The sequence below is a fragment of the Micromesistius poutassou genome, assembly GCF_964030765.1.
Source record: "Micromesistius poutassou genome assembly, chromosome: 15".
NCBI classification, from domain to species: domain Eukaryota; kingdom Metazoa; phylum Chordata; class Actinopteri; order Gadiformes; family Gadidae; genus Micromesistius; species Micromesistius poutassou.
Genome location: NC_140285.1, coordinates 117,068 through 141,200, shown reverse-complemented (window position 1 = coordinate 141,200; position 24,133 = coordinate 117,068). Strand labels below are relative to the sequence as shown.

At 42.9% G+C, this 24,133-nt stretch overlaps 5 protein-coding genes, 1 long non-coding RNA gene and 1 pseudogene across 7 annotated transcripts; 1 reads left to right on the top strand and 6 right to left on the bottom strand.

The window, feature by feature from the left end:
- Positions 1-924: 924 nt before the first annotated feature.
- On the bottom strand, positions 925-1,782 carry LOC311359921 (killer cell lectin-like receptor subfamily B member 1B allele A; the record flags this gene model as incomplete). The annotated part of the gene is made up of 1 exon (XM_084479959.1): positions 925-1,782. The coding sequence occupies exon 1, from the start codon at positions 1,717-1,719 to the stop codon at positions 925-927; it is 795 nt and encodes a 264-aa protein (XP_084336085.1). The 5' UTR covers positions 1,720-1,782.
- A 237-nt stretch (positions 1,783-2,019) lies between these two features.
- On the top strand, positions 2,020-4,255 carry LOC311359926. The gene is made up of 3 exons (XR_014638324.1): positions 2,020-2,213; positions 3,574-3,661; positions 3,922-4,255. It is a non-coding gene; the product is annotated as an uncharacterized lncRNA (long non-coding RNA).
- A 1,112-nt stretch (positions 4,256-5,367) lies between these two features.
- Positions 5,368-6,189, bottom strand: LOC311359920 (C-type lectin domain family 6 member A-like; the record flags this gene model as incomplete). Its single annotated transcript, XM_084479958.1, has 1 exon — positions 5,368-6,189. The coding sequence occupies one exon, from the start codon at positions 6,187-6,189 to the stop codon at positions 5,368-5,370; it is 822 nt and encodes a 273-aa protein (XP_084336084.1).
- A 471-nt stretch (positions 6,190-6,660) lies between these two features.
- On the bottom strand, positions 6,661-7,957 carry LOC311360027 (C-type lectin domain family 6 member A-like; annotated as a pseudogene). Its single transcript has one exon. The product of its transcript is annotated as a C-type lectin domain family 6 member A-like (transcript).
- Positions 7,958-9,210: 1,253 nt separating this feature from the next.
- On the bottom strand, positions 9,211-10,164 carry LOC311360029 (hepatic lectin-like). The gene has a single exon (XM_084480106.1). It carries the CDS (start codon positions 10,124-10,126, stop codon positions 9,368-9,370), a length of 759 nt encoding a protein of 252 aa, XP_084336232.1. The 5' UTR covers positions 10,127-10,164; the 3' UTR covers positions 9,211-9,367.
- A 1,728-nt stretch (positions 10,165-11,892) lies between these two features.
- LOC311360028 (hepatic lectin-like) lies at positions 11,893-13,048 on the bottom strand (the record flags this gene model as incomplete). Its single annotated transcript, XM_084480105.1, has 1 exon — positions 11,893-13,048. The coding sequence occupies one exon, from the start codon at positions 13,046-13,048 to the stop codon at positions 12,269-12,271; it is 780 nt and encodes a 259-aa protein (XP_084336231.1). The 3' UTR covers positions 11,893-12,268.
- Positions 13,049-15,823: 2,775 nt separating this feature from the next.
- On the bottom strand, positions 15,824-16,513 carry LOC311360030 (natural killer cells antigen CD94-like; the record flags this gene model as incomplete). The annotated part of the gene is given in 2 exon segments (XM_084480107.1): positions 15,824-16,120; positions 16,124-16,513. Coding segments are annotated over 2 exon segments (687 nt in total).
- Positions 16,514-24,133: the final 7,620 nt, after the last annotated feature.

The window sequence follows — 24,133 nt, the reverse complement described above, 5'->3', positions numbered from 1 at the left end:
TCCCTCCTGGAGCTGGTGGCTGGTTGAGGAACAGAGGGGACAAGAACCAGAACCGTCACAACAACCGTTGTTGCTGCAGGAACCAAAGAGATAGGACCCAAAAGCAGACGAGAACTAGATTTAACAAAACAAGATTTAACAAAAAGGCTTTTAACAGAGAACTCAAAAACCTCAGTGACATGAACTGGCATAGCAGAGACTGAGAGACAACAAGGAGAAAAGATCATTACGAATACAACAAACCGACAAGGGAGCAAAGGAAGTGCACTGGTCATACAGGGAGAGACTGATGGGGGAATGAGGTGCAGGTGGAGGACTGAAGAGGACGCTCAGGTCAGGGGAAGGAAGTGATTGCAGATGGGAGCGGCCGGATCTGTGAGTGCGGGGGAAAGGACCAGGACATCCGGTGAACAGATGGAGAATGGAAACCAAATAACATAAATAACAGTCACTTTCTCAAGGGCACAAGGTAATTTATTGCAATAAAAATTTAAATACTACATGGTACCAAAGTCAAAATACAATTCAATATAAAAATGAATCTAGTTTAAAACATCTGCTTTGAACACATGTTATAAATGTCCATTTCATTTTCTGAAGGGTGATCTTCACACCGTTTAAGGGACAAAGGCAGACATTAGAGAAGACAGTAGACACTAGAGAACTAGTGTGGTTTGCAACTGAAAACCAGCCAATGGCTGTCTGACTCTTCACCTCCTAACCTCAGCCTCTAACAGAGAGCAGCATCTATGTACAGCTCCTGCAGTGACCAGTGAACTATTCATGTCATCTCCTTTTAAGGAACACCTTGCAGCCAATCACAGCTCTTATCCAATGGAGGAACCCAACACGTATGAAACAAAACAGCCAACGTCTGTTAGCATTAAGATGTAAAAAATAGTCACAAAGAAATGTTTTCATCAATCATTTCCTTAAATTATGTTCACAAAGCCCAGTCCTTCTGGTTTCACAGCTCTCATCTGTCCATTTAAATTGGTTCTGACGCCAGTCCCTCCTTAAGCAGTTCTGGGCCTTACCACCATCAGGTCTCCTTCCGCTCATGGAGGGGTTATCCAGTGACAGGACGGTCCCATCAACCCATCTCCACATCCCTTCACTGGCCTTTGTCGCTCCGAGCCAGAAGAACGAGTCGTACAACCTGTTAATGAAGTCCAGCTCCTCTTTACTGTCCACCACCACCAGATCTGCTCCTTTGGAAACACAGAACTCCCTGCTCTTATTCCAGGATAGCCACTCGTTGTAGATCATGTAACATTTACAACCAAACTTATCCCAACCACTGGGACAGCCCTGTTGACAAAGCAGTGCGTCTCTCTGTTCTGTTAAATTCTTCAGCCTTTGAAGAAGTTGCTCCACGTCTCTGTCCATGTTTACAGTCTGCTCCACGACGGTCTTCTCCGTGACGGTCTTGTGTTGCAATTCACACCCAAGCAGTCTAGCCAGCAGGACCACAGACAGCAGGCCCAGAAGCACCACCACTGCCCTGATCGGACACCTAGGAGGGCTCACAGCGTCCGGCCGCTGACTTCTTCCTGTTCCCAGAGACTTGGAGGACTCCTCTGTCCCCACAGAGTCCTGCTGTTGATCTCTGAGGCTCTCAGGACAAACCAAGATGTCCACTATCCTCTCCTCTCCCTCTCCTCGTGTGTTCCTGGCCTCAGTCATCATGTTGGGCGTTGCATAAATTGCCTCAGCCATGAGGTCTGAGGTCTGGTCTAAAGTGTTTTCAGAGTTGATCTTATCCTCTTACCCCTGTGTGTGCTTGTCCCTTCTGTGTGTTTTGTATGACAGCATGTCAAAGTCTTAAGAGCAACTTTGATCAAACAGGAAGTCTTAAACCACATGTAACTCTCCACTTCTGCTTATAGAGACTGGCTGTCAGTGGTACGTCTGCAGTATCGCTTTGGGTCATTTCAGCAATCTTGTCACAACCACCGGATCTGCTCCGTGGGAAACACAGAACTCCCTACTCTTGTTCCAGGATAGCCACTTGTTGAAAGAGAAGTAACATTTACAACCAAACCTATCCCAACCACTTGTTCTGTTAAATTCTTCAGCGTTTGGAGAAGTTGCTCCACGTTTTTGTCTTCTTCACGTCGGTCTTGTATTTCACTGCCAACCCAAGCAGTCCAGCCAGCAGGACCACAGACAGCAGGCCCAGAAGCACCACCACTGCCCAGATGTGACACATGGTAGGGCTCACAGCGTCCGGCCGCTGACTTCTTCCTGTTCCCAGAGACTTGGAGGACTCCTCTGTCCCCACAGAGTCCTGCTGTTGATCTCTGAGGCTCTCAGGACAAACCAAGATGCCCACCATCCTCTCCTCTCCCTCTCCTCGTGTGTTCCTGATCTTGGTCATCACGTTGGGTCTGGGGTCAATCGCCTCAGCCATGTTCTCTGTCTTAAATGTTTTCAGAGAGTTTATCTTATCGTTCTACCCCTGTGAGTGGTTGATCTTTCTGTGCGTTCTGTATGACAGCAGGTCGGGGTCTTAACACCCACTATTACCAAGCAGGAAGTCTTTCCAACCGGATAAGCCGTCGTGGTAACTGCAACATGGCAACACCTCAGTGTTGCCAAGGCAACAGCAGGGATGACAAACAACTGCAATCGTTCGACTACTCTTTTTCCGGCCAAAGCTTGTATATTTGATAGAGAATAATAAAGCTCCAGTCTTATTTGAACCACAGAACCCCCCAGCACCAAGACACAGCAGGAGGAGGTGGAGATCAAGCTAAATCATTTTCATTTTGGCAAATGTTTTACTTTAATATCAACAAAAAGATACACCATGTTTTACGTTGAAGTGACTTGGTACCCTGTAGTGTGTTCACTACAGCACAAATGATCTTGTAATGCCAACTTTCTCACTCTGACTGATTCCGATACTGATAGTCAACCGGGAAAGTCCAGTTTTTTAGCTGAAATGTTCAGATCTCATAGCCTGTAATCTGAGTCATTAGGTAGGTTCTGCAAACAGAGCTCAACTATTGTTGTTCTTAGTTCTTAGTCTTCTTTCTTTCTTTCTTTCTTTCTTACTTATTCTCTACAAATTTTGGGACCCTACTCCTTCCACAATAGAGAGAGTCTACATTCACCTTGAAACATTTTTTAAATGTTCATAATAGCTTGGAATCGCACGCTACTACTTTTTCTACATCAAATTTATAGATTTTTAAATATCCAACAGACTTGCTTTCTGCTATTAGGCTCGTGGATCTGCTCCAACAGCCTGACTTTACAAGCTGTACAAGTCTGCCCCCAAGTGGTCAAACAAGACTTTGTCATTTCTAAAGACACTCTGCAAGCTGAGATTTGTGTTCTTGAGTGTACACTGTACCACAGACGAGATTCTTAAATATAATTATTAATTCTTAGTCACTTCCCTCTCTGGGTCCTCCTCCTATATTTAGCGGCCATCATCCTAGAGAGAAAAGCAGAGGACCTCTGGGATCGAACCCGGACCCTTTGGACGCCCTACCCACTAGACTAGCCCTGCCCCCATACACACACATGTATTAATACATGTGTCTTCATTCCTCTGTGGTTCAGGTGAGGCTGACCTGGATGCTGTCTGTGATGCCTGCCTTCCCTACCTGAGCTGTCGACAACCAATCAGCCTTCAGGAGGCGTGTCTAAGGTAGCAGCGCTACAGTTCGCTCGCGCGCACGCGCACACACGCACACACGCGCACACACACACACACGCACGCACGCACGCACACACACGCACACACACGCACACACACGCACAAACGGGGTGAGGGTCAATAAATGTTGGATTCAAGCTAAATGAGCTCGATGGGTGAAACATGGATCCATGAAATCCTACTGAGACCCCGACTCAAAGGTAAAAGGTGTCTCGGCGTGCTGCTGACTCCTCCCCTTCCTCCTCCTCCAGCGTGTTCCGTCACCTGATCCAGGCGGACCCGGACGCCTTCTGGCTGACGCTGAGCCAGCTGCACACTCCCCTCCCCTACGCCCCGCCCCAGCCCCTCCCACCGGGCGGGGCGGGCCCCAGCCGGGACCAGTACACACACAACCTGGACCAGCTGCTGAGGGACGCCTTCGGGGCCCCTGGCTCCCAGAGCCCCGGGTCTCTGGGATGATGGGCAGGTGGACGACCAATCAGAGGAGGCCTGATGTGGACGCATGCTGGGCTGCTCTGTCAGGTCGTCACGTGACTGACTGGTCAAACTGGTGTGGTGGAACTGCTGCTGTGGTTTCGTAGACACACCAGCGACCTGCCGCTCTGGAGACACTTGCTCAAGGACACAACGTTTTTTATTGCAATAAAGAGGAAAATATGAATTTAAAATGAGTATTAGTCGCTCCAACGTCGCTTGTGATCAGATACCTGGAAATGATGTGTTACCATGTTTATACTCCGTGATATCCTACTTTACTGAGGAATGAGTTCAATAGCAGAACTTGTTTCTCTGTTTGAAGAACAAAGAGGACCTTACAACATTAAATATTAATGTTTTACGATTTGTTGTCAATAAAAAGGATAAGAGGATTTCAAATGACTGTTTCATGTACAATTTATTATTTGATTTATTTGATTAAGAACTGGGTTAAGAGTTTGAACATATATTTAAAAATATGGTACAACATTTCTTGTGACAAGGGAACTATGAGAAAGATTCAGGGCAAATACTGGAGTAAGAAATGTTGCAGATGAAACATTGCTTGATTGGGAATATCATTTTTTTATCTATCAGTCCCAAAAGTAAATTAGACATCAGTTCAAAGAGACCAGTCCAGACTAAACCCACATAATAAAATATAAACAAAGCATATCAGAGCCGCTAAAACAGTCAGAGTGCAGACCTACAAGCCTATTCAGACACCAGGACACAAGTCTACTGTTCCCTCTGAACACGGTAGAACCACTAGATCATTTATATACAAGTGTTTTATATTGATCACACTACATGGTTCCAAAGTCAAAATACAATTCAATGTAAAATTGTATCGAGTTTTAAACATCTGCTGTGAACACATGTTATAAATGTCCATTTAATTTTCTGAAGGGTGATCTTCACACCGTTGAGGGGACACAGGCAGCCCTAGATAGAGAACTAGTGTGGTTTGCAGCAACTGAAAAACAACCAATGACTGTCTGCCTCTTCACCTCCTAACCTCAGCCTCTAACAGAGAGCAGCATCTATGTACAGCTCCTGCAGTGACCAGTGAAGGATTCATGTCATCTCCTTTTAAGGAAGACCTTGCAGCCAATCACAGCTCTTATCCAATGGAGGAACCCAACAAGTATGAAACAAAACAGCCAACGTCTGTTAGCATTAAGATGTAAAAAATAGTCACAAAGAAATATTTTCATCAATCATTTCCTTAAATTATGTTCACAAAGCCCAGTGCTTCTGGTTTCACAGCTCTCATCTGTCCATTTATATTGGTTCTGACGCCAGTCCCTCCTTAAGCAGTTCTGGGCCTTACCACCATCAGGTCTCCTTCCGCTCATGGAGGGGTTATCCAGTGACAGGACGGTCCCATCAACCCATCTCCACATCCCTTCAGCGGCCTTTGTCGCTCCGAGCCAGAAGTTCGGGCTGTACCTGTTAATGAAGTCCATCTCCTCTTTACTGTCCACAACCACCAGATCTGCTCCTTTGGAAACACAGAACTCCCTGCTCTTATTCCAGGATAGCCACTCGTTGTAAATCATGTAACATTTACAACCAAACTTATCCCAACCATTTGGACAGCACTGTTGACAAAGCAGTGTGTCTCTCTGTTCTGTCAAATTCTTCAGCCTTTGGAGAAGTTGCTCCATGTCTCTGTCCATGCTTACAATCTTCTCGGTGATGGTCTTGTTCATGATGGTCTTCTCCACGACGGTCTTGTTCATGTCGGTCTTGTATTTCACTTCCAGCCCAAGCAGTCCAGCCAGCAGGACCACAGACAGCAGGCCCAGAAGCACCACCACAGCCCTGATCGGACACCTAGGAGGACTCACAGCGTCCGGCCGCTGACTTCTTCCTGTTCCCAGAGACTTGGAAGACTCCTCTGTCCCCACAGAGTCCTGCTGTTGGTCTCTGAGGCTCTCCAGACTAGCGTAGATGTCCACTATCCTCTCCTCTCTCTCTCCTTGTGTATTCCTGACCTTGGTCATCATGTTGGGCGTTGCGTAAATCACCTCAGCCATGTTCTGGTCTAAAGTGTTTTCAGAGAGTTTATCTTATCCTCTTACCACTGTGAGTGCTTGGCCCTTGTGTGTGTTTTGGATGACAGCATGTCAAAGTCTTTAGGGCAACTTTGATCAAACAGGAAGTTTTCAACCACATGTTACTTTCCACTTCTGCTTGTAGAGAATGGGTGTCTCTACAAGTAATGTCAGTAATGTTCAGATTATTCTACTTACTTCAAAACTATCAAAATATACATGTTTGATGAGACATGTTTGAAATACATATCTTTGTCATAGGCCTATGCTAAAATAACATTTAAAATTGAATATAAATTATTAGTATTATCATTTAAAATTTGGGTTTAATACACAACTTATTGCGAGTGAGATATTATTTAATGTTTGGTACCAATGATTAAAATATGTAAAAGGAAATGTTCAGGGCAAACGATTCATGTCATCTCCTTTTAAGGAACACCTTGCAGCCAATCACAGCTCTTATCCAATGGAGGAACCCAACACGTATGAAACAAAACAGCCAACGTCTGTTAGCATTAAGATGTAAAAAATAGTCACAAAGAAATGTTTTCATCAATCATTTCATTTAATTATGTTCACAAAGCCCCTTGCCTGTGGCTTCACAGCTCCCATCTGCCCATTTAAATTGGTTCTGCTCCCAGACCCTCACTAAGCAGTTCCTGTCCTCACCACCATCAGGTCCCCCTCTGCTCCAGGAGGAGTTATCCAGTGACAGGACTGTCCCATCAACCCGTCTCCACATCCCTTCACCGGCCTCATCTGTCGCTCCGAGCCAGAAGACGAAGTTGTACCTGTTAATGAAGTCCATCTCCTCTTTACTGTCCACCACCACCAGATCTGCTCCTTTGGAAACACAGAACTCCCTGCTCTTATTCCAGGATAGCCACTCATTGTAAATCATGTAACATTTACAACCAAACTTATCCCAACCACTGGGACAGCACTGTTAACAAAGCAGTGCGTCTCTCTGTTCCGTCAAATTCTTCAGCCTTTGGAGAAGTTGCTCCCCGTCTCTGTCCATGCTTACAGTCTTCTCCGTGACGGTCTTCTCCATGACGGTCTTGTATTTCACTGCCAACCCAAGCAGTCTAGCCAGCAGGACCACAGACAGCAGGCCCAGAAGCACCACCACAGCCCTGATCGGACATCTAGGAGGGCTCACAGCGTCCGGCCGCTGACTTCTTCCTGTTCCCAGAGACTTGGAGGACTCCTCTGTCCCCACAGAGTCCTGCTGTTGGTCTCTGAGGCTCTCAGGACAAACCAAGATGTCCACTATCCTCTCCTCTCTCTCTCCATGTGTATACCTGACCTTGGTCATGGGTGTTGCATAAATCACCTCAGCCATGTTCTGGTCTAAAGTGTTTTCACAGAGTTTATCTTATCGTTCTACCCCTGTGAGTGGTTGGTCTCTGTGCATTCTGTATGCCAGCAGGTCGAGGTCTTAACACCCACTACAACCAAACAGGAAGTCTTTCTAACCGGATGAGTTGTCGCGGTAACTGCAATATTGCAACACCTCGTGTTGCCAAGGCAACCACAGGGGATAACAAACAACCACAATCGTTTCACTACTCTTTTTCTGGCCAAAGCTTGTATATTTGATGTAGAACAAAGCTCCAGTCTTATTTGAACCACAGAACCCCCCAGCACCAAGACACGGCAGGTAATTAGTTAAAATCTCTAATCATGGGTTCAGCGCTTCATAAGTAACAGGGCTGCATGGATTTATCAGTGTTTCAATGTTTAAACAAGAGCAAACTATATCAAAGAGCTCTGTAGTGACCAATAATAATGATATAGTACAACACCAATGCATCACACACTGTAAACCCCAATAAGTTACCAAAACTCAAAAAAATCGACGCAATCGATTGCCTCAATTTCTTTAAGTTGATTAACTTAAAAGTCACAATTTTCCAGAACTTAGTAGGTTGGATGACTTCCACTTGTACCTTTTGATAACAACTGAATTAAAATGCTCATTCAGCTCAACTCAAATATTTGCTGTTAATATGACTTAATATTTTTTTGTTAAGGCAACTCAAATATTTTCCGTTAATATGACTTGAAAGTTTCCATTTTTCAAACCCACTGGAGTAAGTTCACAGAACTTAAAAAAATAAGTTCCCAACAACACAATTTGAATGCAACAAAACTCAATGTTTATTAGTTTTGTCATTAAGTACCCATTAGTCAAATATGTTTCATTTGTTTACTTAACATTCGACTCAAAACTTATGTATTAAATTGAGTCTAACTGACTTAATATCTTAGTCATCAACATCTGCTATTGGCACACTGCAATGTTAAAATGAAATAAATCAACATTTATTAAAAAAAAAATATATATATATATATAAAATAAATTGTTGAGCTGCAAGTAACTGTACAAATTATACAATACATAAAAATAAAAAAAATCTGATTCTAGCCTTCCAAATGTGTTCTGTGGTCACTAAAGGCTCTAGGAAATATATATTGATCACACAACTAATCAGTAAGAAAAATACGTAATAAAAAACAACAAATACCAAAATGAAATCTTTCATTACAGCTATAAAATAAAAAAACACTGCTTTTGGCTAAGGCCCAAGGCAACAGGGCAGCAAATTGGATGAAATTATATATATATATATATATAACAATTCTTTAGACAGTTTAAAGGTTGTATCAGCGATTCTAGGCCGAAACATGAATGATCACATTCATCTGATCTTTCCTCATGATCCGCCAGCTGCCCGCCTCATAAGCAGGCCGTCAGAAAAACGCGTCTCTGTAGGCAGCCTGTGCTCCGAGATCACACACAAAAACAAATGGTACTACCAACCACTCCAAACCAAAATAAATATTCCAACCAATCACCGACAAGGGGTAGGTGTTTGCCTCCACAACACCCACCCCTCGTCAGTGATTGGTTGGAATATTTATTTTGGTTTGGAGTGGTTGGTAGTACCATGTAGTGTGATCACAGCACAAATTATCTTGTAATGCCAACTTTCTCACTCTGAGAAAGAGTGATCTCCTTTTAAGGAACACCTTGCAGCCAATCACAGCTCTTATCCAATGGAGGAACCCAACAAGTATGAAACAAAACAGCCAACGTCTGTTAGCATTAAGATGAAAATAAAAAATAGTCACAAAGAAATGTTTTCATCAATCATTTCATTAAATTATGTTCACAAAGCCCATAGTACAGGGTTTCACAGCTCTCATCCGTCCATTCATATTGGTTCTGCTCCTTGACCCTCACTAAGCAGTTCTTGTCCTCACCACCATCAGGTCCCCCTCCTCTCCAGGAGGGGTTATCCAGTGACAGGACGGTCCCATCAACCCATCTCCACATCCCTTCACCGGCCTCATCTGTCGCTCCGAGCCAGAATTGGTAGTCGTACAACCTGTTAATGAAGTCCATCTCCTCTTTACTGTCCACCACCACCAGATCTGCTCCTTTGGAAACACAGAACTCCCTGCTCTTATTCCAGGATAGATTCTCGGAATAGAAGTAACATTTACAACCAAACTTATGCCAGCCAACTGGACATTCCTGTTTAAAAAGCAGTGCGTCTCTCTGTTCTGTTAAATTCTTCAGCCTTTGGAGAAGTATGACGGTCTTGTTCACGTCGATCTTGTATTTCACTGCCAACCCAAGCAGTCCAGCCAGCAGGACCACAGACAGCAGGCCCAGAAGCACCACCACAGCCCTGATCGGACACCTAGGAGGGCTCACAGCGTCCGGCCGCTGACTTCTTCCTGTTCCCAGAGACTTGGAGGACTCCTCTGTCCCCACAGAGTCCTGCTGTTGGTCTCTGAGGCTCTCCAGACTAGCGTAGATGTCCACTATCCTCTCCTCTCTCTCTCCTTGTGTATTCCTGACCTTGGTCATCATGTTGGGCGTTGCGTAAATCACCTCAGCCATGTTCTGGTCTAAAGTGTTTTCACAGAGTTTATCTTATCGTTCTACCCCTGTGAGTGGTTGGTCTCTCTGTGCGTTCTGTATGACAGCAGGTCGAGGTCTCAACACCAACTATTACCAAACAGGAAGTCTTTCTAACCAGATGAGCCGTCATGGTAACTGCAATATTGCAACACACAAAACAACCACAATCGTTTTGACTACTCTTTTTCCGGCCAAAGCGTGTATATTTGATGTAGAATAATAAAGCTCCAGTCTTATTCGAACCACAGACCCCCCCAGCACCAAGACACGGCAGGAGGAGGTGGAGATCCCTGACCCTTTTTTTTTTTAAATAGCTGAAATGATCAGATCTCATAGCCTGTAGTCTGAGTCATTAGGTCAGTTCTGCAAACAGCGCTCAACTATTGTTGTTCTTAGGCTGTCTTCTTTCTTTCTTTCTTTCTTATTCTCTACAAATTTTGGGACCTATACTCCTTCCACAACCGAGAGTGTTTTCACCGAGAGACTCCATTCAACCTTGAGACTTTAAATTTTTAAAATGTTCTTAATAGCTTGGAATCGCGCGCTACTACTTTTTCTACATCAAATCATTTATAGATTTTTAAACATCCAACTTTTAAAACCTTACATTTTATAATGGAAGTCAATCAGAGGACAGCGAAGCCGTCTGCCCATTCTCTGACACTTCAACTACTGGTCAATTTCTAAATGTTAAACTTTGTTCAAATAATTAACAAATCACACTTCAAATATATCTAAAAAACGATATCATTTTCTTTTTTCAGAATCAACAGTTTAATTTTAAACCCGCTTCGTATATTTTCAGTTGGTCTCATTGACTTCTCTGACGCTTCAACTCCATCATATTTCTCACCTTGGTCCACTGGAGTCTTTTCAAAGCTGTTCTGGCATCTGGTGAGCAGATAACAGAACAGCAGACTTGTTTTCTGCTATTAGGCTCGTGGTTCTGCTCCAACAGCCTGACTCTACAAGCTGTACAAGTCTGCCCCCAAGTGGTCAAACAGGACTTTGTCATTTCTAAAGAAACTGCAAGCTGAGTTTTGTGTTCTTGAGTGTACACTGTACCACAGACGAGATTCTTAAATATAATTATCAATTCTTAGTCATTTCCCTCTCTGGGTCCTCCTCCTACATTTAGTGGCCATCATCCTGGAGAGAGAAGCAGAGGACCTCTGGGATCGAACCCGGACCCTTTGGACGCCCTACCCACTAGACTAGCCCCGCCCCCATACACACACATGTATTAATACATGTGTCTTCATTCCTCTGTGGTTCAGGTGAGTTCAATGAGTTCAATAGCAGAACTTGTTTCTCTGTTTGAAGAGAACGAACAGGACCTTAAAACATGAAATATTAATGTTTTATGATGTTAATAAAAAGAAGAGGATTTCAAATGACCGCTTCATGTACAATTTATTATTTTACTTATTTGATTAAGAACATATTAAATATAGTACAACATTTCTCATGACAAGGGAACTATGAGAAAGATTCAGGGCAAATACTGGAGTAAGAAATGTTGCAGATGAAACATTGCTTGATTGGGAATATCATTTTTTTATTCGTCAGTCCCAAAAGTAAATTAGACATCAGTTGAAAGAGACCAGTCCAGACTAAACCCACATAATAAAATATAAACAAAGCATATCAGAGCCGCTAAAACAGTCCGAGTGCAGACCTACAAGCCTATTCAGACACCAGGACACAAGTCTACTGTTCCCTCTGAACACAGTAGAACCACTAGATCATTTATATACAAGTGTTTTATATTGATCACACTACATGGTACCAAAGTCAAAATACAATTCAATATAAAAATGTATCTAGTTTAAAACATCTGCTTTGAACACATCCGTTAAAAGTGTGGTTTGCAGCAACTGAAAACCAACCAATGGCTGTCTGACTTTTCACCTCCTAACCTCAGCCTCTAACAGAGAGCAGCATCTATGTACAGCTCCTGCAGTGACCAGTGAAGGATTCATGTCATCTCCTTTTAAGGAACACCTTGCAGCCAATCACAGCTCTTATCCAATGGAGGAACCCAAAAAGTATGAAACAAAACAGCCAACGTCTGTTAGCATTAAGATGTAAAAAATAGTCACCAAGAAATGTTTACATCAATCATTTCATTAAATTATGTTCACAAAGCCCCCAGCTTGTAGTTTCACAGCTCTCATCTGTCCATTTAAATTGGTTCTGCTCCCAGACGCTCCTTAAGCAGTTCTGGCCCTCACCACCATCAGGTCCCCCTCTGCTCCAGGAGGAGTTATCCAGTGACAGGACGGTCCCATCAACCCATCTCCACATCCCTTCAGCGGCCTCATCTGTCGCTCCGAGCCAGAAGTACGTGTTGTACAACCTTCTAATGAAGTCCATCTCCTCTTTACTGTCCACCACCACCAGATCTGCTCCTTTGGAAACACAGAACTCCCTGCTCTTATTCCAGGATAGATACGCGGAAAAGTAGTAACATTTACAACCAAACTTATCCCAACCATCTGGACAGCCCTGTTTACAAAGCAGTGCGTCTCTCTGTTCTGTTAAATTCTTCAGCCTTTGGAGAAGTTGCTCCATGTCTCTGTCCAAGCTTACAGTCTTCTCCACAACGGTCTTGTGTTGCACTTCACACCCAAGCAGTCTAGCCAGCAGGACCACAGACAGCAGGCCCAGAAGCACCACCACAGCCCTGATCGGACACCTAGGAGGACTCACAGCGTCCGGCCGCTGACTTCTTCCTGTTCCCAGAGACTTGGAGGACTCCTCTGTCCCCACAGAGTCCTGCTGTTGACCTCTGAGGCTCTCAGGACAAACCAAGATGTCCACTATCCTCTCCTCTCCCTCTCCTCGTGTATTCCTGGTCTCAGTCATCATGTTGGGTCTGGGGTGAATCGCCTCAGCCATGTTCTGGTCTAATGTTCTGGTCTTTTCAGAGAGTTGATCTTATCCTCTTACCCCTGTGAGTGGTTGGTCTCTCTGTGCGTTCTGTATGACAGCAGGTCGAGGTCTTACTGGCAACTTTGATCAAACAGGAAGTCTTTAACCACATGTTACTTTCCACTTGTGCTCATAGAGACTGGGTGTCAGTGGTACGTCTGCAGCATCACTGAGGGTCATTTCAGTAATGTTCAGATTATTCTACTTACTTCAAAGCAATCAAAATATACATGAAGACATGTTTAAAATACATGTCTTTGTCCTATGCTAAAATAACATTTACAATTTTATATAAACGGTTAGATGATTTAAAAATGTGGGTTTAATATAGAATTTGTTTCAAGTGAGATATTATTTAATGTTTGGTACCAATGATTAAAATATATAAAAGAAAATTTTCAGGGCAAACACTGCAATTAAAAGGATTGAAGCTGAAGAAATAGTGGATTAGCAACAGAAACCTTCAGTCAAAAAGCAAATCAAAGATCAGTTCAATGTTGAGCCGCTACAACAGTTCAGACCTACAAGCCTATTCAGACACCAGGACACAAGTCTACTGTTCCCTCTGAACACCGTAGAACCACTAGTTCGTTTATATACAAGTGTTTTATATTGATCACACTACATGGTACCAAAGTCAAAGTGCCGGTACGTGGTTCCATAGTTGCGACTATTGTTAATAGTGTTTTTGAGACGAGTTTCTCACCCTTGTTTTCTCACGGAAAGTCTGTGTTTTGTTACACTCAGTTTAAACACATCCATTCTAAATGTCCATTTCATTTTTCTGAAGGGTGATCTTCACACCGTTGAGGGTCCAAAGGCAGCCCTAGATAGAGAACTAGAGTGGTTTACGGCAACTGCAAAACCAGTCAATGACTGTCATGACTCTTTATCTCCTAACCTCAGCCTCCAGCACCAAGAACAACTGTGGGAACATTGAAAAAAATAAAGTAACAAGAGCAGCTTCTATGTACAGCTCCTGCAGTGACCAGTGAAGTGTTCATGTCATCTCCTTTTAAGGAACACCTTGCAGCCAATCACTGTGTCAGTGGTACGTCTGCTGCATCACTTAGGGTCATATCAGCAATGTACAGATTATTCTACTTACATCACAGCAATCAAAATGTACATGAGACCTGGTTTGAATACACATTTTTGCCATAGGCCTATGTTAAAATAAAAGTTGAAAGTTAATATAAAAGGTTAGATGATTTCAAACTAGGGTTTAATATAACAGTAGTTTGTTTTGAGTGAGACATTATGCCACGTTTGGCATCAATGATTGAAACATATGTATGAAAAGGTCAGGGCAAGGTCAGGGCAAAGTGTCACGTGACCACGCGGTGTCCTAATCTCACCACGCACAGTGGGGTCCTCACCAGACACCATACAATCATGGACTCATTTTCTGCACCTGGTGTCATGCCTCTATATTCCCTCTGCTACCCTCACTCCCTGCTGTATCCTCACAAATGTTTGCCTGTTGAAAATTGCCGGTACGTGGTTCCATAGTTGTGGCTAATGCGACTCGTGTTTTAGAGACAAGTTTCTCACCTTTCTCACAGAAAGCCTGTGTTTTTTTTACACTCACTTTAAACACATCCGTTATAAAGATCCATTTCCTTCCTCTGAAGCAGGGCCGCCCTATACGTGAACTAAGGGCCCCAAGAAAAAAAAAAAAACATTATATATATATATATATATATATATAGTTGTCGTTTTTTGTACACAAAGCAATTGACTTAACAAGAAAGGAAACATTATAAACATACAGCTCATATTATCACAAGAAAACAATGGTGGAATTAAGAAACTTGACTGTGTGTGTCTGTCCCATAGACTGTATAGAGGTCTGATCACGATAACCTAAAATGACCTGATTCTGACTGACCTGGCAACCCTACACATGTTGTTAATGTGATGCTCGGTGTTGCTGAGAGGGCAACAAGCAAAGGAACATGATGTTTGGTTCAGCACAGCCGCTGGTTTGACTGATCCCAAACTGGCAACCGCGATGATGACGATGCGGTATGCATGACGAAGCTAAACGAAGCTCGCTACCTTTGTCCGACATCGCCTCTCTCCCGCTCTCTCCCCCAGGGCCGGCTCTAGCCCTTTGGTGGCCCTAGGCGGGATTTGAGTTTGGGGCCCCCCGTTCCCATAGCGAGCGGAGCGTTGCCCTGTTAATTGACATTACTATACTAAACATCACTGAAGACACATTAACTGATTTGCCTTTACTTTGCTTAGCAGTTTTTTCACAGACTTAAATTCAAAATATGAATTTCAACATTCACCTCTTTTAAATGTGAAAGGAAAAAGCAGTTCCAAGGGTCAAGACTCCATCAACTTTATTGAAGATGTTTTAATACTAAAGGTTGTAAGCCGCCTAGTGGACAAAACTGTTAGTGCTGTTTTAAAATTTGCAAGGCATTCAGACAGTAAAGTAAAAGTAGAAATGTGGTAGGTGTGTAAGCTTTACTTTAACTGTTTCAGTGAGTTCAAAGAGGTACGGATAAAAAACGTAAGGGTTATGAATGCATACAGTGGCTTGTTCTCTGTAGCAAAACTACTCTATCAACCGCAAAGCAGGGCCCCAAAATGATCCTGCTTTGGGCCCCCAGGTGTACAGGGGCGGCCCTGCTCCAAAGCTTTCATTAAATTATGTTCACAAAGCCCCCTGCTTGTGGCTTCACAGCTCTTATCTGTCCATTTATATTGTTTCTGCTCCTTGACCCTCCTTTAGCAATTCTGGTCCTCACCACCATCAGGTCCCCCTCTGCTCCAGGAGGGGTTATCCAGTGACAGGACGGTCCCATCAACCCATCTCCACATCCCTTCACCGGCCTCATCTGTCGCTCCGAGCCAGAAGTACGAGTCGTACAACCTGTTAATGAAGTCCATCTCCTCTTTACTGTCCACCACCGCCAGATCTGCTCTGTGGGAAACACAGAACTCCCTGCTCTCATTCCAGGATAGATACTCGTTGTAAATCATGTAACATTTACAACCAAATTTATCCCAACCATTTGGACAGCACTATTGACAAAGCAGTGCGTCTCTCTGTTCTGTTAAATTCTTCAGCCTTTGGAGAAGTTGCTCCATGTCTCTGTCCATGCTTACAGTCTTCTTCACATCAGTCTTGTATTTCACTACCAACCAAAGCAGTCCAGCCAGCAGGACCACAGACAGCAGGCCCAGAAGCACCACCACAGCCCTGATCGGACACCTAGGAGGGCTCACAGCGTCCGGCCGCTGACTTCTTCCTGTTCCCAGAGACTTGGAGGACTCCTCTGTCCCCACAGAGTCCTGCTGTTGATCTCTGAGGCTCTCCAGACTAGCGTAGATGTCCACTATCCTCTCCTCTCGCTCTCCTTGTGTATACCTGACCTTGGTCATCATGTTGGGCGTTGCGTAAATCACCTCAGCCATGTTCTGGTCTAAAGTGTTTTCAGAGAGTTGATCTTATCCTCTTACCCCTGTGAGTGCTTGGCCCTTCTGTGTGTTCTGTATGACAGCAGGTCAAAGTCATAGGGGCAACTTTGATCAAACAGGAAGTCTTTAACCACATGTTACTTTCCACTTCTGCTCATAGAGACTGGGTGTCAGTGGTACGTCTGCAGCATCACTGAGGGTCATTTCAGTAATGTTCAGATTATTCTACTTACTACAAAGCGATCAAAATATACATGAAGACATGTTTGAAATACATATCTTTATCATTGGCCTATTATTTACAATTTAATATAAACGGCTAGATGATTTTAAATTTGGGTTTAATATAGAATTTGTTTCGAGTGAGATATTATTTAATGTTTGGTACCAATAATTAAAATATATAAAAGGAAAAGTTCAGGGCAAACACCGCAATTAAAAGGATTGAAGCTGAAGAAATAGTGGATTAGAAACCTTCAGTCAAAAAGCAAATCAAAGATCAGTTTCAATGTTGAGCCGCTACAACAGTCCAAGTTCAGACCTACAAGCCTATTCAGACACCAGGACACAAGCCTACTGTTCCCTCTGAACACCGTAGAACCACTAGATCATTTATATACAAGTGTTTTATATTGATCACACTACATGGTACCAAAGTCAAGATACTGCTGCAACTGAAAATCAAAGTCTGACTCTTCACCTCCTAACCTCAGCCTCTAACAGAGAGCAGCATCTATGTACAGCTCCTGCAGTGACCAGTGAAGGATTCATGTCATCTCCTTTTAAGGAACACCTTGCAGCCAATCACAGCTCTTATCCAATGGAGGAACCCAACAACAAATTAAATTATTGTTACAATATTTGTTGTAAGGGTCATATTTAGTACATGTCTAGTTTGCATATTGTCACGACCCCACTGTTAGTTTCGAACCGGCTCTCTGTCTAGGCAGGAGTCGAGACACATAAGTGCTAAAACCCACAGCTGGCAGGCAACTCGCTTCCGGCCACGTGGGCGTCAGTGACTCACCTGGTTCCTGGCGAGCTCTTGTCCTTCCTTGACGTGTTGAGGGATAGCCCCAAGCGTTGGAGCAAACTGTAGCCTGTCCCGGTTAGTTTATAGTTTGACATATAACATAGACAAACACTAGACAAACATACACGACAAAGGGGCGGTCACGTCCCCCCTTTAGGAACCTAGTCCTGGTACTGTCCTTGTAGAAGGGGAAAACCTTCACCTCTTTCAGAGGGTGTTTAGGGAAAAACAAGTGTGGGCACCATGCTGTCTGTTCAGCCATCTTGCCACCATCAGCCATCTTGGATTCCCCAGGTGACCCGTATCAAGGCCAATCAAGGGAGCCACTCCCACAGTTACCATGACAACCAGTTACCCACCAGCTTAACATTGCCCAACAGTAGGATCGTGACAATATTTTGAGTTATTATTCTGTGTTCCTATTTGATTATTATTCAGAGAGAGAGAGAGAGAGAGAGAGAGAGAGAGAGAGAGAGAGAGAGAGAGAGAGAGAGAGAGAGAGAGAGAGAGAGAGAGAGAGAGAGAGAGAGAGAGAGAGAGAGTAGAGTCGTGACGTCCACAGTAGTGACATCATGCGCGGGAAAACACAGAGCTAGAAGCCGACGGACCAACCGTTTTTTATTTCCCTTATTTGGATTTCATGCCTTTTTTGTATTGTTCCCTTTTTACAACTACAAGATCAAACTAACTCGAGAGACAGGTCATGTTTGGAGTCAAGCTCATTGCTTCTTTAGGCTCACCCAGTGTCGTGGAAACAATCAGGAAGATTATTATAACCAAGGAGAGGAGACGTGTTTGTGATGCGGCCAGGTGGGGGACGGGAGGTTCCCCCAAACGACTGGTCGGTTTATTCGTCACCTCATCAACACGCATGGTGGTCAAAACCGTCTTTATGAAGCATACGAAGATTTCAAATGACCGTTTCATGCACAATCTATTATTGATTTGACAAAGAACTGGGTTAAGAGTTGGAACATACATTCAAAATATGGTATAGGCCTACAATTCTTCGTGACAAGGGAACTATGAGAAAGATTCAGGGCAAATATTGGAGTAAGAAATGTTTCAGATGAAACTGATTGGGAATATCATTATTTTATTCATCAGTCCCAAAAGTCAATTCGATATCAGTTCAAAGAGACCAGTCCAAAGTAAATCCACATAATAAAATATAAACAAAGCATATTGCTCAAGAGCCTTCAAAAAAGACCATGTGTGCGAAATTTGCGAATGCATGTGTGTACCTTCTAAAGTGTTCCTTGAGTAACACAAAGCTAAGCTTCTAGCATTTCTGAAGCAAAAAAGTCTTGTTTGACCACTAGGGGTCAGGCTTGTACAGCTTGAAAAATCAGTCTCTTGGAGCCGCTAAAATAGTCCGAGCGCAGACCTACAAGCCTATTCAGACACCAGGACACAAGTCTACTGTTCTATCTGAACACGGTAGAACCACTAGATCATTTATATACAAGTGTTTTATATTGATCACACTACATGGTACCAAAGTCAAAATACAATTCAATATGAAAATTAATCTAGTTTAAAACATCTGCTTTGAACACATCCGTTAAAAGTGACCTTGCGTCGAGGCGACGCAGCAGCAAGGGCTGTGGTCCGCTAACGTAAACCCGACGCAGAACCAAAACGGGTTCAAGTCTGCGTCGAAGTGACTGAAGTGGTCATTGCGTTGCGTCGACGTCCAACCATAACTGAGCCTTGAGCAACTTTTATGTACGAGTGTATCAGCGACCTACAGGAAGAAGATGTGTCTTCCTGTGGTGTTGTTCAGAGCCCATGCAAAACTATAGTTCAGTATGGCCTTACAGAGGAGTCTCTGTCTGTTCCATTAACCAGAGGGTACACACTCGGCGGTGTAATGCTGAAGACCCAAGGAAGTGAAGTTAGAGAGAGAGAGAGAGAGAGAGAGAGAGAGAGAGAGAGAGAGAGAGAGAGAGAGAGAGAGAGAGAGAGAGAGAGAGAGAGAGAGAGAGAGATTCTCGAGTACCCAGCCATATTTTATTCCTGGGTACTTCCTACATTTGCTTAAACACAGATGTAACACAGATGTACATGATATGATTTTTTTCTACAGTGTAACAGTGGATCGATCTTCCCCAGAACCTCACTAACTAGCCCCACTTACTCGGGTCTGATTTAGTTTCTAGCTTTAGCTTTAACATGAGCCTGGTTGGTTTGTTTCAGTTGTAGGGTTACATCGTTTCAGTTGTATTGCTCATTATACATTCATATATAATGAGCCATGATAGAATTTCATTCATTCATCTATTGGAAATATTTACACATTTAATTTAACTTTACAATTGTACAATTCCCCACTGTTGTTGTTGTTTGGGCTGGAATCTCATCTCCCTCATTTCTAGCAGAAACCAGCCGGTGGAGCCAGTTTCACATATAGCAGGTTGAGCCAGTTAGCTAACATATACTGTAGCAGGTTGAGCCAGTTAGCTAACAGGTAGCAGGGTGAGCCAGATTGCTCGCATCTCAGACCAGAAATCGGCTTAGCGGGTTCCCTCCTCTTCAGAGGAAACCGGTTTTAGTCAGTGGTGGAAATTAATTGTCTAGGCCTACTTTTTAGACCATTTCTACAGCACCCTTGATACTTTTTTGGAAAGAAAAAGATTACAACAGCCTTATCTAAATTATACAACAATACCCAATTGAATATTAACTAACCCAAAACTAAAATCATTAATATATATATATATATAGCCTATATACGTATATGAATCGGTTATTTATTTTTCAATCATATAGCCTATTGATTGCATGACATCCATAACTCTACAGTTTGAGCGTTTGACAGAGAAAGCCTTATCCCTGACACAGTATAGGCTAAGAAAAGCGGAATTTAAACAATCTAAATCAATTAAACCTTCGAGCCCATGTAAATATGGTTAGCTGGAGACAAGTAGACCTGTTTACTGCCTCAATCTGTTTTTATCTACTTTATTCATTCCTGGGGATTTTTTTTCTGAATTGCTCTGCTCAATATACAGGACTGTGTAAAAAATAGAAAATAAAATGTGTCAAAGCTAAAGAATAAATAAACTGCATATCTAGCCTTCATGAAAAATAACGTTGTTATTATAGGCCTACTCTCTTTTTCACAGACTTTACGTCAATAACTCAGCTCAACAGATATTACCTTTACAATTCATTCATTCATTCATTCATTCATGCATTAGTTCAATTAATTAATTTTGGAATGCATTTTATTTATATATGTATACATATATAAACACTCAATTATTCAAACACTTGATTATTCATTCATCATTTATTTAATATATGGCATCAACATTTCACTAGACTCCCGTAACTTTGTTTACAGTTACACTTCCCTCCGTAGGCCTATTCATTTTCCCAAACAACGCCTGGGAACCACGCCCAGGCGTGGTTAACGATTTGGTTAATGTCTGGCAACGCTAGAGTATGCGTGCCACGTTCTCACCCTATATAAACGGCGTGTGGGAACACAGTGCTCAGAACGACCTACTGACAAACGAAGAGAACCACAACAAGGCAGCGGTTGGCGTCTTACAATTAAATAAAGCAGCACAATGAAGTGGATCATCGCCGTGGCCGTAGCCGTGGCCCTCCTGCACGTGGCCTCCTGCGAGGAGGCCACGACCGTCGCGGTAAGTTTCATAATAATTAACTTGAGTTGACCATAGCATAATTATTCACAGTCGTGTGTAGTAGGCCTACTATTTTTGTGTTGGTCTAGTTCATTACGCGGATTAGTATTCTTAACTCCCAGCAGATATAATGGCCAGATTGTGTTGGGTGGGATCCCTACGTAAAAGGATTAGAGCCACACATAAGAAAAAAAAATTTGAGTTCTGACTTTATTCCCCGAATTCTGACTTTAACCTCAGATTTATGAGATTAAAGTCAGAACCTCTCTCTCTCTCTCTCTCTCTCTCTCTCTCTCTCTCTCTCTCTCTCTCTCTCTCTCTCTCTCTCTCTCATATATGTAGCCAATGGCCCTAATCCTCTTCCGTAGATCCCAATGTCCACAGCATAAACAAGTTACCTTCTCCTTAATGACGTCAGCCCGTTTGACTTGTCTAAATAGATAAGACTAAGGGGGCGGCATTAGCTCAGGAGGTAGAGCGGGTCGGCTGCAAACCGCAAGGTTGGTGGTTCGATCCCCGGCTCCTAGCTGAGCGTCGTGGTGTCCCTGAGCAAGACGCCTCACCCAAACTTCTGCTGATGAGCTGCGTGGTTGACTCCGCCGTCAGTGTGTGAATGTCAGTCAACGCTGTAAAGCGCTATATTAATGCTGTTAATTAACCGGACTGATGTTCTGGGCTTGCTGCAGGTGACGGACGGCTACGAGGATAATGTGACGGACGAAGAGCTCATGGGCGTGGCTCATGGCCGCCGCCAGCCCTGGCGACCGAGCGGCTCGGACGGCCCCTGGCCTCACGCAGTGTCTGAGGAATGAGTTCAATAGCAGAACGTTCAATTGTTTCTCTGTTTGAAGAGAACGAACATAGGACCTTAAAACATTAAATATTAATGTTTTACGATTTGTTGTTAATAAAAAGAATAAGAGGATTTCAAATGACCGCTTCATGTACAATTTATTATTTGATTTATTTGATTAAGAACATAGCCTATATTAAAAAATATAGTACAACATTTTTCATGACAATGGAACTATGAGAAAGAATCAGGGCAAATACTGGAGTAAGAAACATTGCTTGATTGGGAATATCATTTTTTTATTCATCAGTCCCAAAAGTAAATTAGACATCAGTTCAAAGAGACCAGTCCAGACTAAATCCACATAATAAAATATAAACAAAGCATAGCAGAGCCGCTAAAACAGTCCGAGTGCAGACCTACAAGCCTATTCAGACACCAGGACACAAGTCCCCTCTGAACACGGTAGAACCACTAGATCATTTATATACAAGTGTTTTATATTGATCACACTACATGGTACCAAAGTCAAAATACAATTCAATATGAAAATTAATCTAGTTTAAAACATCTGCTTTGAACACATCCGTTAAAAGTGACCTTGCGTCGAGGCGACGCAGCAGCAAGGGCTGTGGTCCGCTAACGTAAACCCGACGCAGAACCAAAACGGGTTCAAGTCTGCGTCGAAGTGACTGAAGTGGTCATTGCGTTGCGTCGACGTCCAACCATAACTGAGCCTTGAGCAACTTTTATGTACGAGTGTATCAGCGACCTACAGGAAGAAGATGTGTCTTCCTGTGGTGTTGTTCAGAGCCCATGCAAAACTATAGTTCAGTATGGCCTTACAGAGGAGTCTCTGTCTGTTCCATTAACCAGAGGGTACACACTCGGCGGTGTAATGCTGAAGACCCAAGGAAGTGAAGTTAGAGAGAGAGAGAGAGAGAGAGAGAGAGAGAGAGAGAGAGAGAGAGAGAGAGATTCTCGAGTACCCAGCCATATTTTATTCCTGGGTACTTCCTACATTTGCTTAAACACAGATGTAACACAGATGTACATGATATGATTTTTTTCTACAGTGTAACAGTGGATCGATCTTCCCCAGAACCTCACTAACTAGCCCCACTTACTCGGGTCTGATTTAGTTTCTAGCTTTAGCTTTAACATGAGCCTGGTTGGTTTGTTTCAGTTGTAGGGTTACATCGTTTCAGTTGTATTGCTCATTATACATTCATATATAATGAGCCATGATAGAATTTCATTCTTTCATCTATTGGAAATATTTACACATGTTTAATTTAACTTTACAATTGTACAATTCCCCACTGTTGTTGTTGTTTGGGCTGGAATATCATCTCCCTCATTTCTAGCAGAAACCAGCCGGTGGAGCCAGTTAGTTCACATATAGCAGGTTGAGCCAGTTAGCTAACATATACTGTAGCAGGTTGAGCCAGTTAGCTAACAGGTAGCAGGGTGAGCCAGATTGCTCGCATCTCAGACCAGAAATCGGCTTAGCGGGTTCCCTCCTCTTCAGAGGAAACCGGTTTTAGTCAGTGGTGGAAATTAATTGTCTAGGCCTACTTTTTAGACCATTTCTACAGCACCCTTGATACTTTTTTGGAAAGAAAAAGATTACAACAGCCTTATCTAAATTATACAACAATACCCAATTGAATATTAACTAACCCAAAACTAAAATCATTAATATATATATATATATATATATATATATGAATCGGTTATTTATTTTTCAATCATTTACTAGCCTATTGATTGCATGACATCCATAACTCTACAGTTTGAGCGTTTGACAGAGAAAGCCTTATCCCTGACACAGTATAGGCTAAGAAAAGCGGAATTTAAACAATCTAAATCAATTAAACCTTCGAGCCCATGTAAATATGGTTAGCTGGAGACAAGTAGACCTGTTTACTGCCTCAATCTGTTTTTATCTACTTTATTCATTCCTGGGGATTTTTTTTCTGAATTGCTCTGCTCAATATACAGGACTGTGTAAAAAATAGAAAATAAAATGTGTCAAAGCTAAAGAATAAATAAACTGCATATCTAGCCTTCATGAAAAATAACGTTGTTATTATAGGCCTACTCTCTTTTTCACAGACTTTACGTCAATAACT